The sequence below is a fragment of the Penicillium argentinense genome (assembly GCF_028826775.1).
Source record: "Penicillium argentinense strain IBT 30761 chromosome Unknown utg000009l_segment0_segment0, whole genome shotgun sequence".
NCBI lineage: Eukaryota > Fungi > Ascomycota > Eurotiomycetes > Eurotiales > Aspergillaceae > Penicillium > Penicillium argentinense.
The window spans coordinates 281,877-309,286 of NW_026622668.1; the positions used below are offsets into that span (position 1 = coordinate 281,877).

Consider the following 27,410-nt stretch of genomic DNA (forward strand, 5'->3'; position numbering starts at 1 on the left):
TGAAAGAACAGAACCGTCATCCATAGCACATACACAGGATATCAAAACCAACACATCAGATTCATCGCAAGAGACACTGGATCATGCCTGGTTCCGGAAGATCTGCGATCCGCCAGACCGGATCTGCACCGTCTCCCGTCGCTGTAGCACCACCACGGCCCGGTTGAGGGCTTGCTCGCTGTACCCCTTGCCATCCACGAAATCGCGGCGCAACGTGGCCAGGCTGGTGCTCCATCCGACGGGCAAGCGGCGCTTGAGCTCGTCCTCAATCTTGCTGGCCTCCTCCATGAGTTCCTTGCTGCCTTGCTGGCCTTCACCCTGGGTGATGGCATCCATGGTCGAGGCCAAGAAGAGGCGGATGGCCTCGTCAACGTGAGCCTCGGTGGCAATGGGCGAGAGAGCCAGTTTGGCCAGAGACTCGGTGATACGAACAATGGCCTCCAGTTGACGCACAGTGATCGGAATGGAGGAGCGGCTGTTAGCCTCGACCTCAGCACGCGCCACCTGCTTGCGGATGGACACGAAATGGGAAGACAGCTTCTCCGCGGCCTCTGGGGAGAGACGAGGAGCACAGCGACTGTCATACGATGTTAGTCTCGCACTCAAGCAATGAGGGGTCGAAATGTGGTCAAAAACATACCTGCGGCAGTAGCTGATATACCGCTTCATCTGGTCCACCGGGATTTCTGCCTCAATTTGCTCCTCCACACCACGTCCGCCCATGTGCACACCCATGACGTGACGGGCAATTTTCTCATCACGGCCTCGCTCATGGTCATCACGAACAATGAAGATCATGTCGAAACGGGACAGAATGGTGGTTTGGAAGTCAATGTTCTCGCCGGGTGTCTTCAAGTCATCATAGCGGCCAAAGATCGGGTTGGCGGCGGCCAGGACCGATGTTCGCGAGTTCAGGATGGTCGTGATACCGGCCTTCGCAATGGAGATGGTCTGTTGCTCCATAGCTTCGTGGATGGCAACTCGGTCCTCATCCCGCATCTTGTCAAACTCATCGATACACACAACACCCCCGTCAGCCAAAACCATTGCTCCACCTTCCAGGTAGAATTCACGAGTCGCAGGGTCACGCTGCACCGAGGCGGTCAAACCAGCAGCCGACGAACCCTTACCGGAGGTGTAGATGGCAATGGGAGCGGCCTTCTCGACGAACTTCAACAGCTGAGACTTGGCAGTACCAGGGTCACCCAGCATCAGAACGTTGATATCGCCACGAAGCTTCATGCCGTCAGGCAGAATCTTCTTTGAGCCACCCATCAGGAGACACACAATGGCCTTCTTGATGTCCAAGTTACCATAAATGGACGGAGCAATGCTGCGGGCCAGAGCATCATAAAGATCAGGCCGGCGGCTAATCTCCAAGAATTCCTGCTCTTCTTCCTCCGAGAAGACCGCGTTACCCTTGGCGGTCTGATCCACATCAGTGTTGAGGCCCACAGCACGCAGGTATGGGTTGCGGATGGCCACGGCGGCCTCCTTCTTGCCACCCTTGGCTTGATAGATGGAAAAGATACCCATGACAGTGCAGCGAGAACCAGGAACAACGCGGTTGGCCAGATAGCGGTCGGCGGAGATCAGGACATGGCGGGGCAATTCACCCACTGGGACCTGATCGGGAGCTTCCTGAAGCTTGAGAACCTGTTGGTCCACGAACTGGCACTTCTCATGGTGTACAACATAAGGATCCAAGGGGCACTGCTCGCCGGGCTGGTCACCAGGCTCCTTCTTACGACCGCATCGTCGCGGAAGGGATAGGCCAGAAAAGCCACCGTCAACATGGATATTCTCACTGTGGTCGCAGTTCTTGCAACGGATGTGCACAGTAGTCGCTTTGGAAGATATCGTTGAAGCACCGATCACGATGCCAGGAATGCGGACGAGGTGTGAAATATTGGTGGCATTGAGATCACGAATAGAAATGTGCGATGCCGAAGAGTGGAGAAGGAGTTGGTGGGAGGGGAGGTCGATATCACGCTGACCCGGGAAAACGATTCGGCGAGTACAGTCCTGAAGAGCTAGCTCAAACTATTCGAGGTTAGGATAAGTGCGAGGCCAGATTTCGAACATTGCACCTACCAAAGGAATGATATCGGCAGGCTCTGTAGTGAGTTTATGAGCCAGCTCTTCATTGTAAGAGATCAGGTGTGCGATGTCAATGTCGCAGTAGTATTGCTTCACCAGAACATTTTGGCGTAGTTGATCGCTATTGAATGGGCGAGATTAGTTTGTGTTGACAGCTTTCAAGAAGTATGCGGGTGGGATGCGAACCGATAGACGAAAGAATTGTCCAGCTGAAACTCGAGCACAAAATCCCTCAATCGATTTTGAATTACTGTGCGAGACTCGTCACCGCCACTAGTGCTGGGAGCGAGGACGCTCAGGGTATAGGGAGTGCGTCGATCCATGGTGTGGTGGTTGATGTGGTGGGAGACCGGCAAAGGGAGAACTTTTGGAGTTGGGCGGAAAGCAGCGACGCGTCGCGTCGCGGTTACCCATTTCACGCGTTAAGTGGTTTTCCAAGGGCAGCAAGGCAGCAAGGCAGCAAGGCAGAACGTATGGTCATTATCCCCACGTGACTCTTTCGGCCTAGCGTGTTTCCCGATTGGGCGGAGCTGCGCATAGCGTTGGAAACAAAGCCACCTCGACCTCTACGTCAGCCTTGCTGTGTTCCCGTGGACGCCGTCGCGCAGAAACTGGTGACTTGTCGAATTTGAGTGTTAGGCGCGACCAGCTGTGGCGGGCCTGGAGCTCTTCTGTCAAGGGGCCATCTGTCATGATCAGATAACTCCGAGCTTCCCCAACGATCGACTCCGGGTGGCTGTCGCATCCGCATTGCGGCCATGGACAAGATGACGCCAACCAGTCCGCGCAAATCAATTGACAGTCTGGCGTCAGCCTCATCAACTCCGCCTATTTCCCACTATTCGACCACTCAGCTAGAGTTTCCGCGAGTTCCTCCCCAACGGAACCCCCTGAGGAGGGGATCTACTGCGAGCTCGATTGTGAGCATTGGAGGTATCCTGGATACTTCTCAGCACCATGGCTCGATCGCGGAATCTGGCCAGAATGGTATGTCATGCGCAAAGCGCTTTACATTGACCGAATGCTAATCGAGTCATCTCTGTCAAGCCATTTCGACCCTTCTCCACGCACCGATTGTCCGCACCGGCTTGACCCCTCAATCCGCTGTCTCTTCCACCGGATATAAACCCCCGTCCTCCCGCGACATCCCTCCAGTCACGTTGACGAACATCAATCATGTGGACTCGAAGGCTTTCCAACCCTACTTTTCGCAAGTGGGCACTCTCTACGATGTCTTCCAGCAGTCGAAAGAAGGTTCTGGCGAGGACAACCAGTCTGTGCAAGGGGCCAAATCCCCTAAACCCGAGGATACGGACTCCTTGATGCCATGGAGTCCGGAGCGACGGTCTTCAGTCATGTCTACCAGTTCTCGCCCCACTTCCCCTTACAGCACTCGAGGCCGACGTTCCTCTGGCGGCCGAGGCCGTGGCCCCGCCGTGACACCGCTGTCGACAATTCCGCCAGTTTACTTCGAGGAGGACTTCCATTTAGAAAATCCTCGTACCTTCGACGTGATATCAGAAAAGTCAGAAGTCGTCAGACCTCCACGGCCCCCGGTGAAGGACGATAAACATGCCAATGGTGGCGCGTTGGAGCCTGCCCATACTGGGAGGAAAGCCCTGGCCACCAACGCAATTCTCCAAGAAAAGCTGTCGTGGTACATGGATACAGTGGAAATACATCTCATTTCGTCCATCTCTACAGCGTCGAAATCCTTCTTCACGGCGCTTGGCTCATTGCGCGAACTGCACGCAGAAGCGGCAGACTCGGTGCAACGGATACAAATCCTGCGTCGAGACCTACAGAAAATCGACAAGGAGATGGCTCTTGGTGGTCTCAAGATTGTGAATCTGAGAAGGCGCCGAGAGAACGTGCGGATGCTGGCTGCAGCTGTCGCTCAGCTTGGCGACGTAGTGGGGTCTGTGGCGCGCTGCGAAGACTTGGTCGAGCAGGGAGACATTGAGAATGCCGCTGATGAACTTGAAGAAGTGGAAAAGTTGATGGCAGGCGAAAAGCCTCCCGACCAACCTGTTGAAGGGGATGCGGAGAAGGGCCTTCCGCATCAGGCTATCGACCTTCGAAGACTCAAAGCCCTCGAGGGGGCTTCAGATGACTTGTCCCAGCTGAGACAGCGGATTGGCATGGGCTACGAAACCCGATTTTTGAACGATCTGCTTGAAGACCTGAGACAGCATGTTCAAAATGTGTCCTCAGACGTGACCCTGCAACGCTGGGGAGCTTCTTTCCAACGGCAACGTGGCGGCCAGCGCCCCGTATCAATGGTGTCTCCAGCATACATGAACTTCGATAATGAGATGCGGTCCCAGTTGCATACACAACTCACAGGGCTTGCGCGCGCGCGCTACACGACACCGGCGGCTACCTCCTTCAAAACTGCTGTCTTGCGGGAGATGAAGGGACTCATCCGAAAGCATCTACCAAGCTCCAGCGACGATGACAATGAATCGATGGTTTCTGTGTCCACACATAACGACCGCCAACGAAGCCAGCAGGAAAAGTCCTCTACTCTTGCACGTAACCTCCGTGCTCTAGAGCCAGAAGATGCCTATGCGATGTTGGTCGCAATTTACACAGGAATCAGCGAATCTTTGCGTCGACTGAGCGTTCAGGTAAAGATTCTTTTGGATATTGCCAGTGGTCTCGGAACGTCGCCTTCGGCAGGCGTGAGATCACCTCGGAGCTCCAATTCACATAGCCTTGACCAGGCCGCCAGTGGATCGTCTGTTTCCGCTATGGCTCAGGATGAGATTCTACAGGTCCTAGATATGTCGAGTCTCCTTGGCCAGGCAGTGGACATTGCCCAATCTCAAATCACTAAAGTTCTCAAAGTTCGGTCGGAACAAACTGCGCAGCTTCCTAAGGAAGAATTCCTAAGATACTTCACTCTCAACCGACTTTTCGCAGATGAATGTGAAGCGATCTCTGGTAGAGGCGGGACTGCACTCAAAACAATTGTTGGCAATCAGATCCACGATTTCATCAATCGCTTTGGTGATTCTCAACGCCATCACATAGTCAAGCTCATGGACGCTGATCGATGGGATGCACGAGACTTTGGGGACGCTGAGAACCTTATTCTAAACCGCATTTTGGACGCGAGCACCAAGGACATTGAAGCTTGGGTAGAAGTCTCCAAGATCTGGACCCCTGAAAGCGAAAAGTCGCAAGCCAACACATCGGAAGGAAACCCACCTGCTAATGGGAATGGCAAAGATAAGGTGCGCACTGCGGTCATCGACGAGCAGAAACACATCCTGCCTGAGTCAGCTATGGCCATGATGCGCAGTATGGAAGAGTTCGAATTCCTCATGGCCAACATTCCTAGCATGATCCAAGATATTGCCCCGCAACTCTTGGAGATCTTGAAACAGTTCAATTCGCGATCTGCTCAGCTGATTCTGGGGGCGGGTGCCACACGAAGTGCCGGATTGAAGAACATCACAACCAAACATCTTGCCCTCTCATCGCAAGCGCTAAGTTTCGTCATTGCTCTCATGCCATATGTACGGGAGTTTGTCAGACGGCATGGTCAGTCAAATCAAGTAATGGCAGAGTTTGATAAGGTCAAGCGACTGTGCCAAGAGCATCAGAACCAAATCCACGAAAAACTAGTGGATATCATGACTTCTCGCTCATCGGTTCATGTCAATGCCATGAAGAAGGTTGATTGGGATGGTGAAGGCGACTCAACCGGCGTTCATCCTTTCATGGAGACCCTTGCCAAAGAGACTGGTACTCTTCATCGAGTCTTAAGCAAGCATCTTCCTGAAATAGCTGTCGATATGATCATGGTGCCTGTGTTCAATAGCTACCGAGATCAGTGGGCGAAGGCCTTTGAAGAAGCCGATGTCCACACGGAGGGCGGTAAAAAAAGGTGAGATCTGACTGCAAGAAGAACCATTTCCTGTTCAATCATTAACCATGCACATTCAAATCAGGATGCGAAGCGATATCGAGCACCTGAAGACCAAGTTGAATAAGATCGATGGCTCTGAGGAGCTAGCCAATAAGCTGCTTGAGATCATCGAAGCCAAAACTATCGCTGCGGCCAAGGAAGAGCTAGAAAAGGCTGACCCAGGGAACGACAAGCAAGACCAAGAGAAAGCATCCGACATTTCAAATTCTTGAAATAATAACAGCACACCCTTGCATGCGGAAACACCTCTACTTAACTACACATAATTCTTTTCTTGCTGTACCCTCAAGTCCCTATATCAACCTTTTTAGATGCTGTACAGAAGCGATATCGTTTTCTTGTCATCCATCCAACCACATAACCTGTTCTACGAGATGCATTTATAGAATAGCCTGGCGTTAGCTGTGTGGATATCACGTGAAGAATTTGATTTTACTTCATGTATATTTTGAATCCGAATGGTAATGTTGACTCGAGGTTCGGGACATAGAGCGATTGAGCTTTTGCATCCAGCACCGTTCGCCGATTGAAACGCCGCAAACGAGTACGAAGACCCCATCCTATCGCACTTTGCCATCTGCCGCACAATAGATACCCCTTGTACACCGGAAAGCTGCATACTCCAAACGCCTCGATACAAACACATGCACCGTATGGCGGACGTACTGAACAAATATTTATATTTTGATCCACGTCCCAGGTATGACGATGGGCGACGTAGCTGTCTGGTGAAACGCACAGACTCACAAAGAGCCAGTAATCGGCGAGGCGTACATAAGGTTGAGGTAGATAGCATTACTTAATACGGCGATTATTGCGCTGAATCTTGGTCACCATCGTTGCTCGTCTGTCTGTGAACAAGTGCCAAGTAGCCAGCTTGTTCAGTATGGTACATTCTTTTGTTCCCTGCGTCAAGCGGAGAAACTATTTTAAAGTCCGCTAACCCGACTGACTTCATTGATTCTGGAAGCAGGCCAGTCATTCATGATAGACGTCGCCATCTAAAGACTCCAGAAAGGTGAAAATAGTGCTGATCAAGCAGGAAACCCTCGAACTTCTTTTTTTGCGTCCCACTGCATCTCACAGATTTGATATGTCTGCGAATATTCTGATCATCGGCGCAGCTGGTTACATGTACGAATGACAAAGTCAGATCCCGATGCGAAGTGACCCCCGCATACTAACATTTTTTGCACGTGGTGGCTCTCTAGCTGCAGAATTCTCCAGACGCAAGGAGGGCTTGATCGAAACTGTACAAATCTATACTGCCGTTCGCTCGGAAGAACAGGCCAAAAGCCTATCGAGGCTAAATGTTCAGTAACCAGATTGGACTTAAAGATGAAAAGGCTGTGGCGGATTATTTGAAAGCAAATATGAGTTAGTACCAGTCCTCTTTCAAATCTCTAGTTTGTATTCACTCGAATAAGTGCTGTTCGCTGACCTGAAGACTTCGTAAAGTCGAAATAATTGTCCACACAGCAACGTCGGTTGACAGGGATGTCCTCAAAAACCTCATTGATGTGTTAGGAGTGTGCCAAAAAGCCATCCGGAAAGAATGCTATTTTGTGCATGTAAGGTACAGCCCCTTCAATATGTTTCGCGCTGTCCACGATATTATATACTTCTGGACTACTTGCATTTGATGAGAATACTTGATGGCCTTTTGGCGAGATCAGAGATACTGATCCGGTGTATGACCTGAAGAAGAAGTCTACAGAAACATACATAGTTTGACAGGTAAGATCAAATTTTGTTAAATGTCGAATTTTGAATTTAATGTGGCAATAGATGGATACATTTGTCGTGGAGCAGTTGAAAGCAGCAAACCTAACTGGGTTTATAATCATGCCTCCAACTCTTCGTGCATATTCAAGACGAACGAATACCTCTGCTAATATACATTATCTAACAATTTCAAGATGGAAGAGGCGGTGGGACATGGAATCAGCTCCCACCACAAATACCAGCCCTGGTCAAAGCTAACATCCAATGCAAGCATGTTTATAAGTTTACAGAGAACAGGGTGAGTTTTTGAAATTCATCCAACTCTTCAAAGCTTAATGAGGTATATTTAACTGACCGCAGGATGTCCTTTTGACACAATATCGGACTTGGCAAGGCTCTACACTCAGCTAGTCGAGTCAATTCCCAGGCAAGAGAATTTGCCATCCGGCGAGCAGGGCTACTATTTTCCAGTATCTCATACTATGCCCTGGTGAGAGATCCTGGAACAGCTGGCCGCGAAACTGTACGCCCGAGGCTTTGTACAGCACCCTCCAAGCAAGTTGGACTTCCGATGAGATGGTAGCAGAAGCTGTGGGAGTTCCGGTGAAGTTTGCCGCCAGCATGTGGAACTATGAGTAAGTTAAACAAACCGCCGATTTCATATGAGGATTTCACTAATGAGAATGATTATCAAAGTCCCAAGGTAATGTGCGAGAAGAAAGATATTTTTGGCTGGCGACCTGGTTGGGACGAATCGCAATTTTTGGACAATTTGGATGATGAGATCAATGATTTTCTTGAATCAAGCTCGCTCAAAAGCAGTCTCCTGGACTTCTCAAGCTCAATGCAGCCAAATGATCACATACAACTGGGAAGATATGCACACAAAGTAGCTGCAAACGTGCCTAATCTGCAGCGCTCATTTTGAAATTATAGCCTAAAGTAATCATCCGATCTGTTTTTCGGATGATACACCTCGCAAGTAACAATAGAACGACAAAAAATACATCTACATTTAAATAATTAGTGAGATTCGATGTATGTTTGGGCTAGCGACGAATCTTCAGCATAAGGGCTGAAAAGGAGCCCTCCCAAAAATTCTTACGTATTTCAGAACAGTTGGCTATTGTTACATTCTTCTGATATTCATGAAGCTATGCTAATAACAAGCCCAGAAAAGATCCACAAAACTCCGCAGGTCTCATGATGCGTAGCCCGTGTTGCTTTGCTCTTGCAAAACACACCCTATCTGAAGAGGTGTAGGTAGGTATAGGATAAAGATGTAGGGTAATCGTATGCCAGCACCTTAGTTGCCTTGGGTGCCGAGACCCTTCTGCTCGCCCATAGACTTGGGCTCGTGGCCGCCCTTACCACTACCAGAGTGGGTAGGGCCGGCGCTGCCGAGGCCACTGAAGACGTCGCGCTGAGAGCCGGTCTCAGCGGGCATGGGGGCAACCTTCTGGGTGCGGTTGATGGGGGGCGTCCTGATATCATGTTAGCATGGACTCATGTCTTTGGATTTGTGTTCGAGATTGAACGTACAGTAGCACCAACACCGTGGGCCTTGTTGGGGCCGTTCTCAATAGCGTTGTCGCTCTGAGGGACTCCGTTGTCGTACTCGGCGCCGCGAACCATTGTGATCGTATAGAGTAGGTTTTGGGATATTATTCTGGACCGTAGTGTCAGAATTGGCTGACTGGAAGCAATCGGATCATTCGCAAGACACAAACCTTTACTTCGAATGAATTGGATCGAATCGTGATAACAAGTAAATGACCTCTGCTCGTTGCAACATTTAAATAGTTGATTATCGAGATCGTGAACCGGGGTGACGGCATCATGAAGTCATCTCCCCACAATGACTTCATCGCCGAATGCGCAACAATCGTTGGTCGGTCATCGACAACCACTTGGCACAAGGGTCCAGCTGGGTGACGATGATGGGGGCTTGCGATTCAAGGTATGTTCCAGAAGACAGTTTGGAATTGTGATGAGCGGGTTGCGAAATGGATGGTGTCACAGTCGCTACTGTACTAGTGTAGTGCTGTGGTCGCCTACGCACGAATAGCCAGAGGCCTCCGCTCCGACAATCTTTGAATACTTCTAAGGTAGTACCTACTAGCTTGCAAACTTATACCCATTAATCCATACACGTATTTGAAAATTGATAGTCTATTCGCTATTTTGCCTTTCGAGGATTTCCTAATTTTGGACTCTACGTGGTCTGAATCCTGGGTTTGAGCTCAACAGCGGATCCCAGATAGCATTCGACCATTTACTGTACCAGTAATCACTCAAAATAAGAGAAGTCAATAAGGTCATACTCGGGAATTTCATTCAAAGCGAATCATGTATAAAAACGGCATTTTTCCCTCTTCTTCTTTTCACTCCTGTCGCCCAGCCCACGAGGACTATGGCCTGCAGTAGAAGCATCACGCACACTACGCCGAGCGACAGGGGCCGATAGACAAAAACAAGAGCCCAATCTTCTTTTCACACAATGGCTAAAGCAAATCAGTCCACAGAACCAAGGGCTGCGTTGCCTTAACGTCTCGCAGACCACACACAGCTGCCGACGGGACTTTCCGAAATCCGAATTGTCAGCCTGTTGAGTTGTAAGTGATTGGCTTTGAAAGCGTGAATCTCATTGACTTCAGAAAGCACTGTGTCTAGAAGGATATTCCGAATGACGTGAAATCGCTGGACCCAAGGGAAGAAAGAGCTCATCTGACATGGAAATTTGGGTCAAACCAGAGCTAGGTGGCCGATGAGAAATTGAATAAGGAACCGAAATAGCAAGACTAGAAGGCAGGTTTTCCAAATGAGGTGGTACGAACGGTCGCGTTTCTAAGTTTTCGTTCACTTCCAACGGCAAAACAAGGTCGTTTACCAGAGGCTGCCAAGTCGTGGCATCCAGTGGCATCCTGTCGGCAATCTCGATCAGCAAGCCATGTGCGAAGTCCTCAAATACCAGACTTGGGACAGATGGAGGCTGTGACGCTACGATCTGGCGGGTCTGTAGACTGATCGTTGTAAATACCTCCGAAGAGCTAGTGTGACTGGCATCTCCAAATAAGAAGTCTGGGTTGGTTACCCTCAGAACACCACCCGGATTCCCCGTTGCCCGTCCGTACTGGAGCTGCACATCTGCTAGAGATTCGACCTCCACTGAGTCCACGCTTACGGGAACAACTGAGTCGTTTTCTGACTGGCGACGAGACAAGCCAAAATGGGAGGATACTCGGTATGTCCAGCATTTGGGCACTGTTTCCCAGATACAGCGAAGGAAAGAGAATGCAGTGCCAGATAGTCGTTGCATATGGATGCCAGCACAACCACCTAGGCGCTCGGTGGCATCGAAAGGGGTGTAGTTAGGACGATTGGTGCCCGGCCGGGATTCCCAACCTCTTCGTCTCGACATTTTCCCCCCATAGTGAATATTCGAAGTGGCAAGATGGAAGGTGTATTAGGTAGTATGTCAGGTCTGGACCAGGGGAGGACAAGGACTAATTCTTATAGAACCTCAGTGTGAGACGCGGGACACCCCACGACATCCCCGTGCTGCCATCGGTCTTATCTTGCGACGGTTTGGCATGGCATCTGCCGAGTATAAACCATTGTCTCCGTGTTTGCCTAGCAACAATGGGTTCAATGGTTCATTGAAGTCGACCAGGATCGGGGGTGCCCATTCCCGGTTGATTGCCGCTGATCTTTGTCGCCGCGCGTTTGTTCGCATGTCCACGGCGTTCGGGGGTTGGACGGGGCCTTTTAGCTCCTTTGTGTTCCCGCCGCAGCGAATCCGAGCTGGCCATCGGGAGTACATCCGGGCTACCTGCAGCAGCCGTGGCACTGCCGTCCAGCTGGAGGTACACCGCAAGTTGCGGCGCTTGCAGACGCTCCGACTATCCTCTGGCGCGAGCGATCTGACAGCTTTGACGGATTTGCGCCCGCAGTGGAGAATCCCCGATCGATGATGTCATGGAGTCAGCTTTCCCCAGACGAACATCGAGCCCACCCTCCTTGAGAGCATTCGCACCGTCTGCACGAGGACACGAGGGCAATCCATGCGGTTGAGTCCATGGTGGGAGGCAAATTGATCGACGTTAGAAGCAAGTCGGGCCGAGTTGGGGAGCTAGGATCGCTTTGGGGGCGTGCGGCGCGCAGCACTTCGCACGCAGCAAAGTAAAGCAGGCAGGAAATGCGGGCCAGGGGTAATTTTGGCAATGCTGACCCGAGCTTCACGTCCAGAGCAACCCCACTGAAAAAGCCATTGGGCCTGTCCGAGGGGCCGAAAGAGTGCCTGGTCCCGGGCTGCGATCGGAAGAAGCGTGCAGTCGGCTCGTGTTGTACGGTCGTGCCGTGTTTCCAGTCCGGCTGCTAGGCCCGCCCGGAAGAAAAAGTCGATGCGACGCTAGTAGACACAGTTTGGGAACGAGGAGTGCCCCTTATTCGTGCGCTAGCGTCCGGTTTCCCAGTTTTTGGCGGAGTGGGAAATTTTCATCTGGGCGTTGCAAAGGCCCAACGTTTAGCCCGGTGGAGGCTGGGGAAGACCCCCGCACAGACCGAGACCCCAAGCTCTCCCCTCCTCTCCTCCTCGGGCTTTTGCCTCTGCTTTTGCTTTCCCATCGCATCTTCCAGCTTTCATCTGGACGAGCTGTTTGAGCTGTGCATCTGTTTGAGCTGTTTCAGCTGCTACCCTGCTGCTACTGCTGCTGCTGCCATGGCCGACGAAAGCGGCGCCGAGCCCATCAAGCGCGATGTGCGCAACCACATGCTGTTCGAGGTCGCCACAGAGGTCGCCAACCGAGTCGGGGGCATCTATTCCGTGCTCAAATCGAAGGCACCTGTCACCACGGCCGAGTATGGCGAGCGGTATACCCTAATCGGCCCCTTGAACAAGGCCTCTGCTGCGGTCGAGGTCGAGGAGCTCACGCCGTCCAACCCGGCCATGCGCGAGACGATTCAGTCCATGCAGGAGCGCGGCATTGAGATTGTCTACGGTCGCTGGCTGATCGAGGGGGCCCCGCGGGTCCTGCTCATCAATACCGGCACGGGTTACCGATGGCTGGACGAATGGAAGGGAGATCTGTGGAATACCTCCGGCATCCCGTCCCCCGCTGCCGATCATGAGACCAACGAGGCGATCGTCTTTGGTTACATGGTCGCCTGGTTCTTGGGAGAGGTAAGTGCTCTGTTCCCCTTTCTAATTAGCTGATCATGACACTTAGGGGATGAAACTGACCATGCCCAAAATAGTACATTGCTCACGAGCGTCGCCGGGCCGTTGTGGCCCATTTCCATGAATGGCTCGCCGGTGTGGCCCTACCCTTGACCAAGAAACGCCACATGGATCTGACCACCATTTTCACGACACACGCCACATTGTTGGGTCGTTACCTCTGTGCAGGCTCTGTGGATTTCTACAACAACCTGCAGTACTTCGATGTGGACGCCGAGGCCGGAAAGCGCGGTATTTATCACCGATACTGCGTCGAACGGGCTGCGGCTCACAGCGCCGATGTCTTCACCACCGTTTCGCACATCACGGCCTTTGAGAGCGAGCATCTGCTGAAGCGGAAGCCGGATGGCGTCTTGCCGAACGGTCTCAATGTCAAGAAGTTTTCCGCCATGCACGAGTTCCAGAACCTGCACTCGCAAGCCAAGGAGAAGATCAACGACTTTGTCCGCGGTCACTTCTACGGACACAACAATTTCGATCTGGACAACACCATCTATCTCTTCACCGCCGGTCGGTATGAGTATCGCAACAAGGGTGTGGACATGTTCATTGAGGGCCTGGCTCGCCTGAACCACCGTCTCAAGACTAGTGGATCGAAGACCACCGTCGTTGCTTTTATCATTATGCCCGCTCAAACGTCATCCTTGACCGTCGAGTCCCTCAAGGGCCAGGCTGTGGTGAAATCCCTGCGTGACACCATTGAAAATATCGAGAAAGGCATTGGTAGACGCATGTACGAGCGCTGCCTCGCGTGGAAGGAAGGTGACAACATGCCCGACGAGAAGGACCTGATTACGAGCCAGGACCGTGTGTTGCTGCGTCGTCGACTCTTTGCAATGAAGCGCCATGGCCTGCCCCCGATTGTTACCCATAACATGGTCAATGACCATGAGGACCCGATCTTGAACCAACTCCGCCGCGTGGAGCTGTTCAACAACGAGTATGACCGCGTGAAGATTGTTTTCCACCCTGAATTCCTCAACTCCTCGAACCCTGTTCTTCCATTGGACTACGATGACTTTGTTCGCGGTACCCATCTGGGTGTCTTCCCATCCTACTACGAGCCCTGGGGCTACACCCCCGCGGAATGCACGGTTATGGGCGTGCCCAGCATAACGACCAATTTGTCGGGCTTCGGGTGCTACATGGAGGAGCTGATCGAAAATTCCTCGGACTATGGAATCTACATCGTGGACCGCCGCGCAAAGGGAGTGGACGATTCGGTCAACCAGCTCACCGAATTTATGTACAACTTTACCATGAAGAGTCGCCGACAGCGGATCAACCAACGTAACCGCACTGAGCGACTCAGTGATTTGTTGGACTGGAAACGAATGGGCTTGGAATACGTCAAGGCGCGCCAGCTGGCCCTGCGGAGAGGTATGCATCCTTTCCCCATCCTGTGCCACCCCCCTCGTACGCCTTGCAAGGCTGGTACATATACCCCGCAACAAATAATGGCTAACCTGTGGCCAATAGCTTATCCCTCGTCCTTCGAAGGGCCCGAGGACTACTTTGATATCATCGGAGGCACTGACCAGAAGATCTCCCGCCCGCTGTCGGTCCCTGGTTCCCCGCGGGATCGATCCGGCATGATGACGCCTGGTGACTTTGCCTCGCTCCAGGAAGGCCGGGAGGGACTCAGCACCGAAGACTACGTCGCGTGGAAACTTCCGTAAGTTCTCTCTTTGATAATTGTTCTTTTTCTTTGCCATTTCAGCCAACTAATCCACGCAGTGAGGAGGAAGAACCAGATGATCACTTTTTCCCGCTCACGCTCCGCACACGCAAGGCCGGTAATCGGCCGCAGTCCCCACTCGACAGTATATCGATCAATGGGGACCACCAGGCGGAGGGCAGTACCCCGACCGATGCCTAGTTCGCAACGATGATCGGAAGCTACTCGGCCCTTCGCTGTGATCCCCGTTTTGCTGCATCTGGTGTTTGCTTCTTCCCAATTCCTTTCCTTCCCTACCTTCCCTCCCTTCCCGAGACATTCGGCGTCATTCCGTCCATACTCACTTGTTGTAATTGTCTATGTCAATCCATGCATTTTGGAGCCCAGTTACCCAATTTGAGACTTGCGTATTTCTCCTCTCTGTCGTACTTGTGTTTTTCGTAGTCGTTGCCCGCTTCCTCTCCTTCTCCGAGTCGACGATGAAGTGTGGCTGAGTAATTGAAAGCCGGTTACTTTCGGAGCAGTGGATAAACAGCTCAATAGAGTTGCGCGCGAATCCAATGAGGGCTGCGGATCATTCTCGCCTATTCTCGCTCGGTGAGCCTTTTTCGTGGCCTGCAGTCATGATGATGCACTGCTGGAGCACCCCACTCCGAGCTTCTTGGCTGAGGGTATTTCTACCCCTCCATCCGGTCGGTCCCTTCTCTCTTTCTCTCCTGTAACGCTCTCAGGTCAACAGCTTTCTGTTTTCATTCCAACAACCAAGCACCCACTACCTATCGGTAGGACTCTCCCAAATGGAGTCACGCACGTCCTAGTCGACCGCTCCCGGGGCGGCGGCCTCGGGAGAGTGCGGACAAGGTCCTCGCTACGATGATGATCGTGGATCAAGGTATTTGAACTTGGTATAACAGTCAGCGCACGCATGACAGGTGTTCGATTCATCTGTTCCTTGGCTTGGAAACAAGTCAAGGAATGGGCAGTCGTTCTGAGATTATACTGTCAAAACTTGATCTAGATAATACTAGCGAAAGGACATGCGTGACTTGATTGTTCCCCCTTTGTGTTTTGCATCGATCTGTTTAGCTCAATGCCCTGAGCCATCGTGCTATGGTGTGGAGAGCTGTGCAGAGAGGTGCCTATTCCCAATGATTCTGACTCGTCCCAAGCATTCACAGTTCTTGTTGTGTCAAAATGGCTACCGACAAGATCACCTTCCTGACCAACTGGTATGCTAATCGATTTTAGTCGTTTTTCTTTTCTCTGTTTATTCCCTATTTCAGAGCTCTGGCTAAATTGTTCCAGGCACGCCACCCCGTACCACGCCCCGCTGTACCTCGCTCAGTCCCGCGGCTACTTCAAGGATGAAGGCCTGAAAGTTGCTCTGCTGGAGCCCAATGACCCCTCCGATGTGACCGAAATCATCGGCAGCGGCAAGGTCGATATGGGCTTCAAGGCCATGATCCACACCCTGGCCGTATGTTGTCTCTATTCCTCCTATCAGGACGCACTCTTAACACCATCCAGGCTAAGGCACGCAACTTCCCGGTGACCTCTATCGGCTCTCTCCTCGACGAGCCCTTCACCGGTGTCGTATACCTCAAGTCCAGCGGTATCACCGAGGACTTTCGCTCGCTGAAGGGCAAGCGCATCGGCTACGTCGGCGAGTTCGGCAAGATTCAGATCGACGAGCTCACCAAGTACTACGGCATGAGCACCGATGATTACACCGCCGTCCGCTGCGGTATGAACGTCACCAAGGCCATCATCCGCGGTGACATCGACGCCGGTATCGGTCTTGAGAACGTGCAGATGGTCGAGCTGGCCGAGTGGCTCGCCGAGCAGGGTCGTCCCCGCTCCGACGTCCAGATGCTCCGCATCGACCAGCTGGCCGAGCTGGGCTGCTGCTGCTTCTGCTCCATCCTGTACATTGCCAACGACGCCTTCATTGCCGCCAACCCAGAGAAGGTGTCCGCATTCATGCGCGCCGTGAAGCGCGCCACAGACGATGTCCTCGCCGACCCCAAGGCCACCTATGAGGAATACGTCGACATCAAGCCCATCATGGCTACTCCCGTCAACCGCAAGATCTTCGAGCGCTCATACGCTTACTTCAGCCGTGACCTGAAGAATGTCGCCCGTGACTGGAACAAGGTTACCAACTACGGCAAGCGCCTCGGCATCCTGGACGACAAGTTCGAGTCCAACTACACCAACAGCTTCCTTTCCTGGACTCTGGACGCGGACTCCACCGATCCCACCGGTGACCAGAAGCGCATGGCTGCGCTGCAGGAGGAGGTCGCTTCCAAGGGTGGCTTCAAGCGCCTGGAGGTCTCCGCTTCTGCTTAAGTGATAGCAGGGTAGAGACTTGCTGTACCGAGTTTATTCTCGGGCTACCAGGCACCAAACGCTCTTTAGCCTGGTTCTTGCTATGCAGAATTATGAATGAAGAAATTTTTTTGAATGAAATCCTTCCTGTAGTCTGGTAATTTCAGGATTGTCTAGTCGGTCCTAGCAAATGACAGGTCAAGTTGTACTTGAACTAAAGATGTTCCATCTAAGACCATAGCTCTTCCAAGTCAAATTCCCAGAGATGCCTCGAGCAAGTCTCTAGCCGCTACGTGGACGATGGAAATTTTCAAGCAGTTGGTTTCTCAGCCCACGTTGAAATTCTATTGGTTGAAATGTACAGGGAAGGCAATTGACCAGTAACGATTTGAAGCTGCTGCTTCGGCATGAACAACGAAGCACACTGTGAGAGTCCCAAGCAGGCGATGTTTCCTCATTGTTTATTTTCGATACGATAAATGATGCATACTTATTAATCTTTACAGTTGCACTCAAGAAGACGCCGACAAAACAAACTAAACAAAACCCACAGGAAGCCGTTTGGGAGACCGCTGGTATCACTGATGTTTTTATGGGGCATGCCTTCAGAAATTTAAAATTCTCTGAAACCAGAGGGATAACTATACCTAGTTTAATAGGATTTAAAGGCTCTAGAGCATGGGATATTGTGCTATGTTTCACTCGATCTATTCTCGGTTGTACTGCGACTCTTGCCATACAAGACGAAACTTTCTTCCAAAATAGCAGAGCCCATCAGTTAAAGACCAAGGTTCCGTTGTCATTTCCGATTCTTTCCGCAAGGTTGATGTCCGCTTCTTGCTCCTCGCCCTCTACGGTGCCCAAGGTAGCACGTAGCACAGGGATCTCCTCGTCTCCCTCACGGGTAAGACTAATGTTTGAGGCGCTTTCTTGGAAATTCTTGTCATCCCAAGCAAACGAGCCTAACAAATCATGTCAGAAAAGTATAGTTATTAGGCTTTTGCGAGACTGACCATCATTGTTGCCGATAAATTGGTTCAGGTCCAACTCGGAATCTTGCTCCTCGCCATCTGCATCTCGAAGTACGGTCTTGAGGATATGGTCATCTTCTAGCTCGATGCTAACAGCAGAAAGATGGAAACTCATGGTGTTTGATGGAAGTTGGTTAGATTCTTGAAACTGTAATGATACATCTCACAATCTCGCGACCATCCACCCTTTTATAGCCGCCAATTGACGTGGTAGCCTTGCGCAGATAATTCTACTGCAGCCCAGCTTCTTGTACAACACATGTCGAATAGCCATTTGCTACCTATGTCGATATAGACTGGGCTGTTGCAGCTGGTCTGGGCGGGGCATGAGGAGCCCAGAAGGTATCAGGCTATCCACCATGTACCTAGCACCACGAAAGAGCACATAATGAGGTTTGGCTAGGTCGTACTACTACTAAATCTAGAATTATTCTTTTGAGGATTAGATATAAAAAGCAAATATTCTCACAAGTATACTTCTATAAGCAGCCCTATAGACTTTGAGGAGGAGATCGCCAGGTCAGTTCCCTCTGCTGGACATTATCGTGGCGCATGCCGCAGCCCCCAATTATCAGCCACAAGATCATGCCTGACGTCTTTGAGGTTACACTGTCAATGCAGGCCAAGATCAGATTTCCTGGCAGTTGTGTGGGTATGGATATGTGCGCAAGAAATGTTGGTGCCTAGAAGGATTTCTGGGGTGTTCCAGCTGCACGAGGGATCATCAGCAGCAGCCTTTGATGCAGCCCTGTCTGCTGGCGGCTTGGCAGTCAGAGAAGCGAGTGATGGCCACCGTTGCCAGTAGTAATTACTACGCCCTGGCAATTGTGAAGGGCCTCACGATAGTATTAATAGCCGCATAGCATTTTAAGAATCAGGTGGCTCGGGTTGTTGGAAATTCATGACTACGTATTGACAGAACCTAGAAAGGAAATCCGTACAATTACGAGATCAATCGAACTGGCATTAGGAAATTCGGCGAATCCGTCGAGTGTATTCTTCAGAAAGCAAAGGCGTACTATCATTTCTATAGACACAGTACAAAGTTATTTGCCGCGGACGATCAACAATCGAAGAAAATATTTCCATTTCACTCCACAGAGATTCAGAGACATATTGCACAGCTCCATTCCCTTGCAGCGCAATGCAAGGAAGCACGAGGAATAAAAAAAGTGCAGATAAATGACAATAGCACCAGAAAAGCTATTTATCGAGAAAGTAAAAAAGGGTAGGAACCAGTCTGTCGTCCCAAGACCACATCACACATACACGGTCAGCCCAAGAGGTCCCAAAAACAAACAAGGTAATCAGAGCCATCATTACTCCATACAAACGCCTGGGCCCGTTTCACCAGAGGGAATAGTCGACAGAAAGAAAAGAACGGACACCAAGGATGCAAGGCGAGTTGGGCAAAGAACGCAAGGGGGTGGTATAAACAATCAAAACGCCGAAAGTGGTCTATACAACGAGCGTGAAGATGACAGGGAAAAAATCATTAAAGAGCGCGGCCGGAGATGGTAGTCGGTGGGCAAGTCATTTTAGAATCCCCATCGGTTGCGCAGTCCCTCCGCCCAGCGCTGGTAGAGTACATCGGAAAGTTGTTTCGTATGTTCCATGCCGGAGACTTGTTGGCCGGGCAGGTTGGACAAGGGGGATTGAGGTGGAGGTTCAGTTGTCGATTGTCGGCGACGGTGGCTCTTGAGATGAGGATTGTTTTGCGCCAGGACCAGGCGCGGACGCGAAGGGGAATCCGGTTGCTGAGGGGGTAGACGGAACGAGTGCGGAGAGGCGCGAGTCGGCCTGGAGCCTCTCGTTCATGACTCTGATAATGTGGTAGAGACCCTCGGGGTCAACCATTTCCAGGTCGCTCCAGGCCTCGGCCAATCGAGAAATCGCCTCACGCTTCTCGCCATCTCCAGTAGTCGAGAGAACCTCTTGGCACGACATGCCAATAGCTTTGCTGTATGCACGTCGACCCAGCTGGGCTTCTTTGCTTGTTGAGTCTCCTGTGATCACCTTCGGACTGGTATTCTCATCAAGCCCGTGCGAGCTCCTAGGAGGCACAGCCTCACTAGGGACTCTGTCCGACACGCGGCGGAATTGACGCACGGTGGAAGGACTATTTCCAAAGCTCAGATCCAGTCCAAGCGGCTGTTTTACACCGCTGGAGCGTCGCTTTGTATTAGCACGTCTGATTGACGGAGACCGCTCGAAGCCCGAGGTACGTCGAACTGTAGAGTTGGCCTGGTGTTTTGGCGGCTTGGGTAGTTGAGAGATATGCATATCCTCCATCAGTTGGGAGGGGTCGGGACTCTCGTCGTCTTCGTCCAAAGTAGTCCAATCAGTGCCGTTGGGAACCCACATGCTTGGGTTCTTGCTCGGGGTTCTCATAGTCGGGGCCTTGACCGTGTCAAAGACCCATTCGTCTTCGTCCTCCACGGAGGGCTTGGAGATCGATTTGCTGTTCAGGAGGCGGTCAGTAACTGCTTTGTCAAGAGAATAGCCGTTGTGTCACTCACAGAGTCTCTGCATAGTACTTGACGTCCTTGCTGATCCCACGGCAGCCATCCCATTCTTGCTTGCGTTGTATCAACTCCTGTAGAGCTTCGGTCTTGCCCGCGTTGCGAATGAACTTGTGTTTCAGCAGCTCTTTCGCACTAGGTCGACGTTCCGGGTCCTTTGTCAAGCATTGCGCGATGAAGTCCTTGAATGTGCTGCTGTACTCAGGTCCCTCCAGTCGTGGGGCGGGGTTCTTGGGAATAAGGAAAAGCACTTTCATCGGGTGTGTGCTAGCGTGTGGTGGCTCGCCGTTGATCATCTCGATTGCAGTAATTCCGAGCGACCAGATGTCTGCCTTAAAGTCATATCCAGCCTGCTGGATCACTTCTGGCGCCATCCAGAACGGAGTACCCACAAAGGTGTTGCGCTGCGACTTGATGTTGACTAGCTGCGCGGCAACACCGAAATCCGCCAACTTCACTTTTCCGGTGTTCGACAGGAGAACGTTGGCGGCCTTGACATCACGGTGGATCTTGCCTTCGCTGTGAAGGTAGTCGAGACCTTGTAGGAGTTGTTGACAAACGATTGATACGTGCGCTTCGTTGAACACCCCTGGTTTCAACTTTTGGATATGTTAGCAAGGATCCCCAGCAAATCAGCAGACAAGGGTCATGGCTGTCCACGTACTAGGTCAAGGCAGGATCCCCCGCCTAGATATTCCATGACAATCCATAGCTTATGACCTTTCAGAAAGCTGGCCTTGTATTGTGTAACAAAGGCGCTGGCGCAGGTGGCCAGAACGGAAATCTCCTGCTGGATCTCCTGAATATCGTCTTCGCTCGACTCGAGATCAATCTGTACGGACAATCGAGGTCAATTGGGTTCGTGCGGGCGGGAGGGGGGGGGGGGGGGGGGGAACGGAAAGATGCATACATGTTTGATCGCGACAATTTCTCCATTGGCCTTGTCAATTGCTTTGTAGACAGTACCAAAACTTCCACCTAGTGAACAATGAAACGATCGGGTCAGCATATTCCTTGCAAATTTGGCTGTGGCCGATTCGGTACTCACTCCCCAACTCCTCCATCATCTGGTAACGGCTCGCCATATCGTCCGCCATGGTTGCGCAACGGATCGGACTCGCGACTCCGGTCGGACAGGGCTGCAACAGGGTAGGCTCACCCAGAGGAGGATAGCCGATGAGCTTGAGCTTGCAGCTTTGCGCCGTCGAGGGATGGCTCTGGAATCCGCGATGGCAGTTGTCAAAGAGAAAAAGAATCCAGGCAGGTTAAAGGGGTGGAGCATAGATGGCCAATGCCCAAACAACAGCCGTCTCGCATGGCAACCAGCTTGCGGCCTAAGGCATAAAGTGGGGTGGAACCAGTCCATATCGGGTATGGCGCGGCAAGGGTCCCCAGTGGTCACGGGATTATGAGGTCACATGCACGCACTATCACCCACTATGAGAAGTATACAGTCGCATGCGGTATCCCTTGGGAGTAAATAATTCCAATCATTCGAAAGAGGGCGGAATAATTGTTGTTATTTTTGTAAACTATATGCTCTAGCACTCACACAGGCAAATCTCTCTACTCTTTTTATCTAGATATACTTGTAGGGGTTCATGATACCGTTCTGCACACAAGTTAGCGAAAAACTGCCTTGCACCAAAAGAAAACTTTGCTTTGTTTGATCACTGCAGGTAGTACTTACCGGGTCGTAGAGGTTCTTCAGCTGCTTCATCAACTTGACCATCGTATCGTTCTGGCTGTAGCCAATGTATTCACGCTTGGCAATTCCCAGACCGTGCTCAGCACTGATACTGCCCTGTCGCTTCTGGATCCACTCATACACCCAAGGCTCAATGGCCTTCTCGACTTCCTTGTCGTATTTCCTGACGGCAACGTTCAGGTGCAAATTGGAATCACCCATGTGACCATAGCCAACGACAGCGCGAACAGGGAAGGAATCGTCATCTCCGACAAAGCCCTTCTCGGTCAAGCGCTGCTTGCAGTCTTCCACCAGCTGGTACAACTCAGAGAGAGGAATCGAGACATCGTACTTGTAGGTACCGCCAAGGTGGCTCAGAGCCTCGGTAATACCCTCACGCCAGCGCCACAGAGCCTGGAATTGGGTCTCATCTTGGGCCAGGACACCGTCAGCGACGATACCTTCACCCATAACGTTCTCAAGAAATGATTCAAGCTTAGCCATGTCGTGCTCGGCATTGGAGCCACTAGTCTCGATCAAACAGTAGAAGGGGTACTCGCCCTCGATGGGTTGCTTGGTGCCAGTAGAATCCTGGACAAGGCGTTGGCTGCGGCCATCCATCAGTTCGAACGCAGACAGAATCTCAGAAAGCTGGCCCTTGGCCTCCAAGTAGGCACGCTGCACTTGCTCGAAGCTCTCCAGTCCGAAGTAGGCAACATTCACAGCCTTGGGGCGCGGGGGACATTGGATAGAAACACCAGTGATCAAACCGATCGTACCCTCGGAGCCGATGAACAGCTGCTTCAGATCATATCCTGTGTTGTTCTTGCGCAGGGTAGAAAGCGCATCGACGATTGTCCCGTCCGGCAGGACAGCCTCAAGGCCCAGCACACTGCCGTGCAAGCTGCCGTAACGCAGCAGACGCAGTCCACCGGCATTTGTCGAAACGTTGCCTCCAATGTGGCAGGATCCCTTGGCACCCAGGTCCAGAGGGAAAAGGTGGTCGCGCTCGGCGAGGTACAGGTCAGCAACTTCCAGAATCACACCGGCGTCGGCGACCAGAACGCCCGACGCCTGGTCGAAGGAGCGAATGTTGTTCATGCGCGAGGTATTGACCACGATCTCATCGAAGACGGGGATAGAGCCACCGACAAGGCCAGTGTTTCCACCCTGAGGCACCACAGCCAGCTTCTTCTCATTGCAGTATTTCAGCACCTGGCTGACTTCCTCGGTGGTCTTGGGCTTCAGCACCAATCGAGTGTGGCCGCGGTATTTGCGCATCCAGTCGCTGTTGAAGGGCTCAATATCGTCTGTCGCATCGGAGGTCACGCCGTCGATGACCGCGGACTCGGAACCCAGAAGCTCCTTGAAGTAGGTGACATCGTCGGCGGTGAGCTCCGCGAAGTTGGGGTTGCGCTGGACATTCGGGTAGGCATCGCTGGTGTACTTGATCTCCTTGTCAGCCCGGACGGGAGAGCTGACGCTGAAGCTGCGGACGGTCGCGAAGGGTGTGCGAGGGAGGGCCGGACGGAGGGCAATGCGAGGACGAGACACTCGAACCCGCCGCAAGGCGGCTGAAAGATTCCGAGCACCAGACATGGCGAGGACTGTGGAAGGGTGGACAGGAGGCACGTTGCTGGGGAGAAAGATAAATTTTGGGTGGATTGCCGTCGATTGAAGAGTGGAGCTGCCGATCGGCCATCGCGCCATATTCTTGTTCGGATTTGTTTCCACTCGGCGCTTTTCGGTGATTCCTTCCTATTTCCTTTCTCACCGGTATACCTATCATGTATATATCGTGCTTAGTACCTCGCTCTCCAGCATTGCATGCCCGAATTTAGCTATAGCAGTCTCGAGGATTTCAAATGTCATACTCGATGCGGCAAAGCGACTCAAGGCAACGGCCAAACCTTTAGCCGCAAGTATGCCCGAGTCATAGTCCGAGAACACTCCGTGTGCAATTGGGAATATATTCCCTTTCTACAGCCGGATGAGTATTTGATTAGCACAGATAGATGTTGACAGTGAGGGGTTAATTTGTAGGACCTGGGCGTTTGGTGTGGTCCCATAGTATTCTCGTCTCATGGTATATATCGGACGGTTTCATCGAGTCGCTGAGCAAGAAGCTACAGTGCACCTGTGATAATATTTTCAGGTATCATTCAACATTTCCCATAATATCATACTCCAAGCAGTATACAATGACTAGCTTTACAGATAACCGACCCCTTTTGAGCTCAAAGTTTGATGTTTTACTTGTCGCACTGTCCGTAGCCAACAGGTGCAGTGTTGCAGTCCCATGTAGTGCAGGCCAGTTGAAATGTTACTCGAGAGCCGCCACCAGAATTGCACACTTGATGGGGCTCACTCCCTAGGCATAGCATGATATCCCTGGTATATCGCCAATATGATATTCCGACGAGTTTTCAGGCTGGCACCATGGGAAAATCTCCGACGTTTGGCAGGAGCTGCTGGGTAAGCTTACAACTTTAAATGAGGCTAATTTGTGGCGGAGGACAAGCCCCTCAAGCCTCAGACACAACTGCCAAAGAGCTGCGCGATAACACGTCGGACTTTTGAGAGATCTCACTTACGCCCGCATCACGCGTGTCGAGCGATCTTTGACTGGATTTGACGAGCTGGGGACGTGCGAAACTCAACAGCTGGAGAGTCAGTTACGTCATGCTGGCGCCCCGCAAGCCACCAACAGGTTGAAATTCTCACCGAGCAACCTTCTTCTGCCATTGCAACTATGACTTCCATCGTCCTCGTTACCGGAGCCAGCGGCCTTTTGGGCCGCCAGGTGTTTAACACGTTCCAGCACTCGGGTGTTCTGGTGGTCGGCCAGGGCTTTTCGCGCGCAGCCCCGCCAACCGTGCTCAAGGCCGATCTCGAGAAGGAAGCGGATATCAAGCACATTCTCAACGAGGTCAAGTATGCTCCCCCAACTCTCACCTCACTTCCCCCCAGCTGTATCAAGACACTAACCATGGGTCTTCCTCATCTAGGCCTCAGATTGTTATTCACTGTGAGTCCAACCCCGCAGGGATCGAACGACTTGAACTGACGCGGGGTGTATATAGGTGCCGCCAATAAATCGCCGGATCTGGTCGACAAGAACCCGGAACAAGCACGCAAGGTCAATGTCGAGGCCACTCGCATCTTGGCCGAGGAGTGCGAGTCGCGTGGTGCCTTCCTGATCTACATCTCGACCGACTACGTCTTCCCCGGCAAGGAAGGCGAGGCGCCCTACGAGATCGACGCCGACACCCACCCGCCCAACCTGTACGGCCAATTGAAGCGCGATGGAGAATTGGCTGTCCTGCAGGCCATGAAGGAATCTGGTCGGGCCGTCGTCCTCCGTGTCCCGGTGCTGTATGGCACTGCCAGTGAGAACTCCGAGAGCGCGGTCAACACTCTAGTGGATGCAGTGTGCAAGGCCCAGGATGCAAACGCGGGCATCAAGATGGACGACTGGGCGCAACGCTACCCCACCAACACGGAGGACGTGGCGCGTGTTTCCCGGGACATCGTCATCAAATACCTGAAGGAGAAGCACCGGATCAAGGAGCTTCCTCACATCCTGCAATTCTCCTCGGAGGACCGCATGACCAAGTACGAGATCTGTGAGACACTAGCCCAGGCGATGGGAGTGCAACTCCCTGGTATGATTCGCAACAAGCAAGGCAACGACCCCAACGCGAGTGTCCAGCGGCCGTACGATACACACCTGTCGACCAAGGCGCTGGTGGAGCTCGGCATTGACGTGCGCACTACCGATTTTACCGCCTGGTGGTAAGTTTTGAGACCCTCGAGTGGTAGCACCCGTGACCGTGTTCAATGCTAACGTTACCTACCTTTAGGCGGAGGGAAATGGCTGCTCATCGCAAGCAATAGGCGCGAGAGAAACGGAGGACACATCCCGCTCAAAGTCTTTTGAATCACGCATAGATGACAAGTTAGAATTGGTGAACTGGAATCAGAAACAATGTCAAAAGTGCTTCTATCAAAAGCTTATAAACACACCCATCAAGTTCATCTCTACGTACCTCTTCATCTACATCGCTCGAACGAACTCCCTCGCACTAGATCGCGATCAATCACTGCGCAAGTGCCTGGGATGAAACATAGGCGGCCTGTGTACCTACTAGTTCATTGTATGTAAAAGCGAAAGATCCACCTGGGAAATTGAACGTGGGTACGGACTCGGTGTATACCTCCATGTACCCTGTTCGGTACCTCATGGGCCAAGGCGTTCAAATTCGTGCTAGAAGGCAGCCATTGCGATCGGCGACCGACAGTGGAGATCCACTAGCCACACCCTGAGGGTTTGTATAAACTTTGACTGCTGAAGAGGTGAGCGTCCAAGGGAGAACGTGTGTAAACGGGGCATCAACATGGGTGAGAACTGGAACAGTGCGAAAAACCCCATAGACCCGTTCAACCACTCTCGAATCATCGAATGAGTGACGCACAGTAGACGAGTAGGGCAAGTGATCAAGTACTATAGAGTGCCGAGCTGACTGCATCGGATGGTCTTCAGGCAGGTTTGTACCTGCAGGGCTGATCTCCACCTGTGGAGCGTCGGATCGATCAACACAGTGGAGTCTGGTGCAACCGCAGGAGAGGCGCAGTAGTTCGACAGTAGCGAGACGATAGTCTGACAGCCAGGACCGCAAGTGAAACCGAGAACCTGGAAAACACGAGCCAAGATGGCCGGCGTGGGCGATCGATGCCCGAATGCGCGCAAGTCGCAAAGGTGAAGACGAGCCGGAAACGTCTTCCCCAGCCACTGCCCGCCCTCCCTTCATTTCCACCACGCCGCTCATTTCCAGTCTCACGCGCTCGCCATTCTGAGGGTCCTCCAGAGCCCTGCATTGCCTGCGATCTCGCCAGCTCCTCATTTCGATCTCGATCTGCTCGAACGCGTTTCCGGCCCCGCCTTTGAGTCTCGGCAGTCTGCGCCTTTTCAACAGGCGCGTTTTCCCACCAACGAGGGCCCGCAGACCCATTGCCATCCCAGCGGTTTGATGGGGGTTCAGGGCTGTCGCATTCGATTCCAGCCTCATACCTTAGCGTCTCTAGACGGCCCCTGGTTGCTTTTTTTGGGCTGTCGTCCCACCCGCCCGATTTTCTGAGATCTGATCGTCTCTAACCGCCCCC

General features: G+C 52.1%; 11 protein-coding genes across 11 annotated transcripts; 6 read left to right on the forward strand and 5 right to left on the reverse strand.

Moving 5' to 3' along the window:
* Positions 1-81: 81 nt before the first annotated feature.
* Positions 82-2,423, reverse strand: N7532_007712 (MCM DNA helicase complex subunit MCM5; the record flags this gene model as incomplete). Its single annotated transcript, XM_056620204.1, has 4 exons — positions 82-577; positions 641-2,043; positions 2,095-2,221; positions 2,287-2,423. 4 exons carry the CDS (start codon positions 2,421-2,423, stop codon positions 82-84), a joined length of 2,163 nt encoding a protein of 720 aa, XP_056471010.1.
* A 435-nt stretch (positions 2,424-2,858) lies between these two features.
* On the forward strand, positions 2,859-6,249 carry N7532_007713 (vacuolar protein sorting-associated protein 54; the record flags this gene model as incomplete). The annotated part of the gene is made up of 3 exons (XM_056620205.1): positions 2,859-3,087; positions 3,148-5,995; positions 6,060-6,249. 3 exons carry the CDS (start codon positions 2,859-2,861, stop codon positions 6,247-6,249), a joined length of 3,267 nt encoding a protein of 1,088 aa, XP_056471011.1.
* Positions 6,250-7,196: 947 nt separating this feature from the next.
* Positions 7,197-8,401, forward strand: N7532_007714 (uncharacterized protein; the record flags this gene model as incomplete). Its single annotated transcript, XM_056620206.1, has 5 exons — positions 7,197-7,354; positions 7,485-7,608; positions 7,826-7,898; positions 7,957-8,060; positions 8,174-8,401. 5 exons carry the CDS (start codon positions 7,197-7,199, stop codon positions 8,399-8,401), a joined length of 687 nt encoding a protein of 228 aa, XP_056471012.1.
* Positions 8,402-9,068: 667 nt separating this feature from the next.
* N7532_007715 (uncharacterized protein) lies at positions 9,069-9,397 on the reverse strand (the record flags this gene model as incomplete). Its single annotated transcript, XM_056620207.1, has 2 exons — positions 9,069-9,221; positions 9,305-9,397. The coding sequence occupies 2 exons, from the start codon at positions 9,395-9,397 to the stop codon at positions 9,069-9,071; spliced, it is 246 nt and encodes an 81-aa protein (XP_056471013.1).
* A 1,594-nt stretch (positions 9,398-10,991) lies between these two features.
* N7532_007716 (uncharacterized protein) lies at positions 10,992-11,736 on the forward strand (the record flags this gene model as incomplete). Its single annotated transcript, XM_056620208.1, has 3 exons — positions 10,992-11,006; positions 11,106-11,235; positions 11,282-11,736. 3 exons carry the CDS (start codon positions 10,992-10,994, stop codon positions 11,734-11,736), a joined length of 600 nt encoding a protein of 199 aa, XP_056471014.1.
* Positions 11,737-12,482: 746 nt separating this feature from the next.
* N7532_007717 (Glycogen synthase) lies at positions 12,483-14,880 on the forward strand (the record flags this gene model as incomplete). The annotated part of the gene is made up of 4 exons (XM_056620209.1): positions 12,483-12,944; positions 13,019-14,381; positions 14,481-14,676; positions 14,739-14,880. 4 exons carry the CDS (start codon positions 12,483-12,485, stop codon positions 14,878-14,880), a joined length of 2,163 nt encoding a protein of 720 aa, XP_056471015.1.
* A 993-nt stretch (positions 14,881-15,873) lies between these two features.
* Positions 15,874-17,028, forward strand: N7532_007718 (NMT1/THI5 family protein; the record flags this gene model as incomplete). Its single annotated transcript, XM_056620210.1, has 3 exons — positions 15,874-15,908; positions 15,985-16,156; positions 16,207-17,028. The coding sequence occupies 3 exons, from the start codon at positions 15,874-15,876 to the stop codon at positions 17,026-17,028; spliced, it is 1,029 nt and encodes a 342-aa protein (XP_056471016.1).
* A 753-nt stretch (positions 17,029-17,781) lies between these two features.
* On the reverse strand, positions 17,782-18,153 carry N7532_007719 (CVNH domain-containing protein; the record flags this gene model as incomplete). Its single annotated transcript, XM_056620211.1, has 2 exons — positions 17,782-17,969; positions 18,021-18,153. 2 exons carry the CDS (start codon positions 18,151-18,153, stop codon positions 17,782-17,784), a joined length of 321 nt encoding a protein of 106 aa, XP_056471017.1.
* A 1,423-nt stretch (positions 18,154-19,576) lies between these two features.
* N7532_007720 (STE20 family serine/threonine-protein kinase) lies at positions 19,577-21,657 on the reverse strand (the record flags this gene model as incomplete). Its single annotated transcript, XM_056620212.1, is given in 6 exon segments — positions 19,577-19,795; positions 19,815-20,499; positions 20,558-21,159; positions 21,225-21,392; positions 21,471-21,538; positions 21,609-21,657. 6 exon segments carry the CDS (start codon positions 21,655-21,657, stop codon positions 19,577-19,579), a joined length of 1,791 nt encoding a protein of 596 aa, XP_056471018.1.
* A 482-nt stretch (positions 21,658-22,139) lies between these two features.
* Positions 22,140-24,119, reverse strand: N7532_007721 (FAD-binding oxidoreductase; the record flags this gene model as incomplete). The annotated part of the gene is made up of 3 exons (XM_056620213.1): positions 22,140-22,172; positions 22,251-24,005; positions 24,057-24,119. The coding sequence occupies 3 exons, from the start codon at positions 24,117-24,119 to the stop codon at positions 22,140-22,142; spliced, it is 1,851 nt and encodes a 616-aa protein (XP_056471019.1).
* An 880-nt stretch (positions 24,120-24,999) lies between these two features.
* On the forward strand, positions 25,000-26,144 carry N7532_007722 (dTDP-4-dehydrorhamnose reductase family protein; the record flags this gene model as incomplete). The annotated part of the gene is made up of 4 exons (XM_056620214.1): positions 25,000-25,181; positions 25,256-25,275; positions 25,331-26,042; positions 26,111-26,144. The coding sequence occupies 4 exons, from the start codon at positions 25,000-25,002 to the stop codon at positions 26,142-26,144; spliced, it is 948 nt and encodes a 315-aa protein (XP_056471020.1).
* Positions 26,145-27,410: the final 1,266 nt, after the last annotated feature.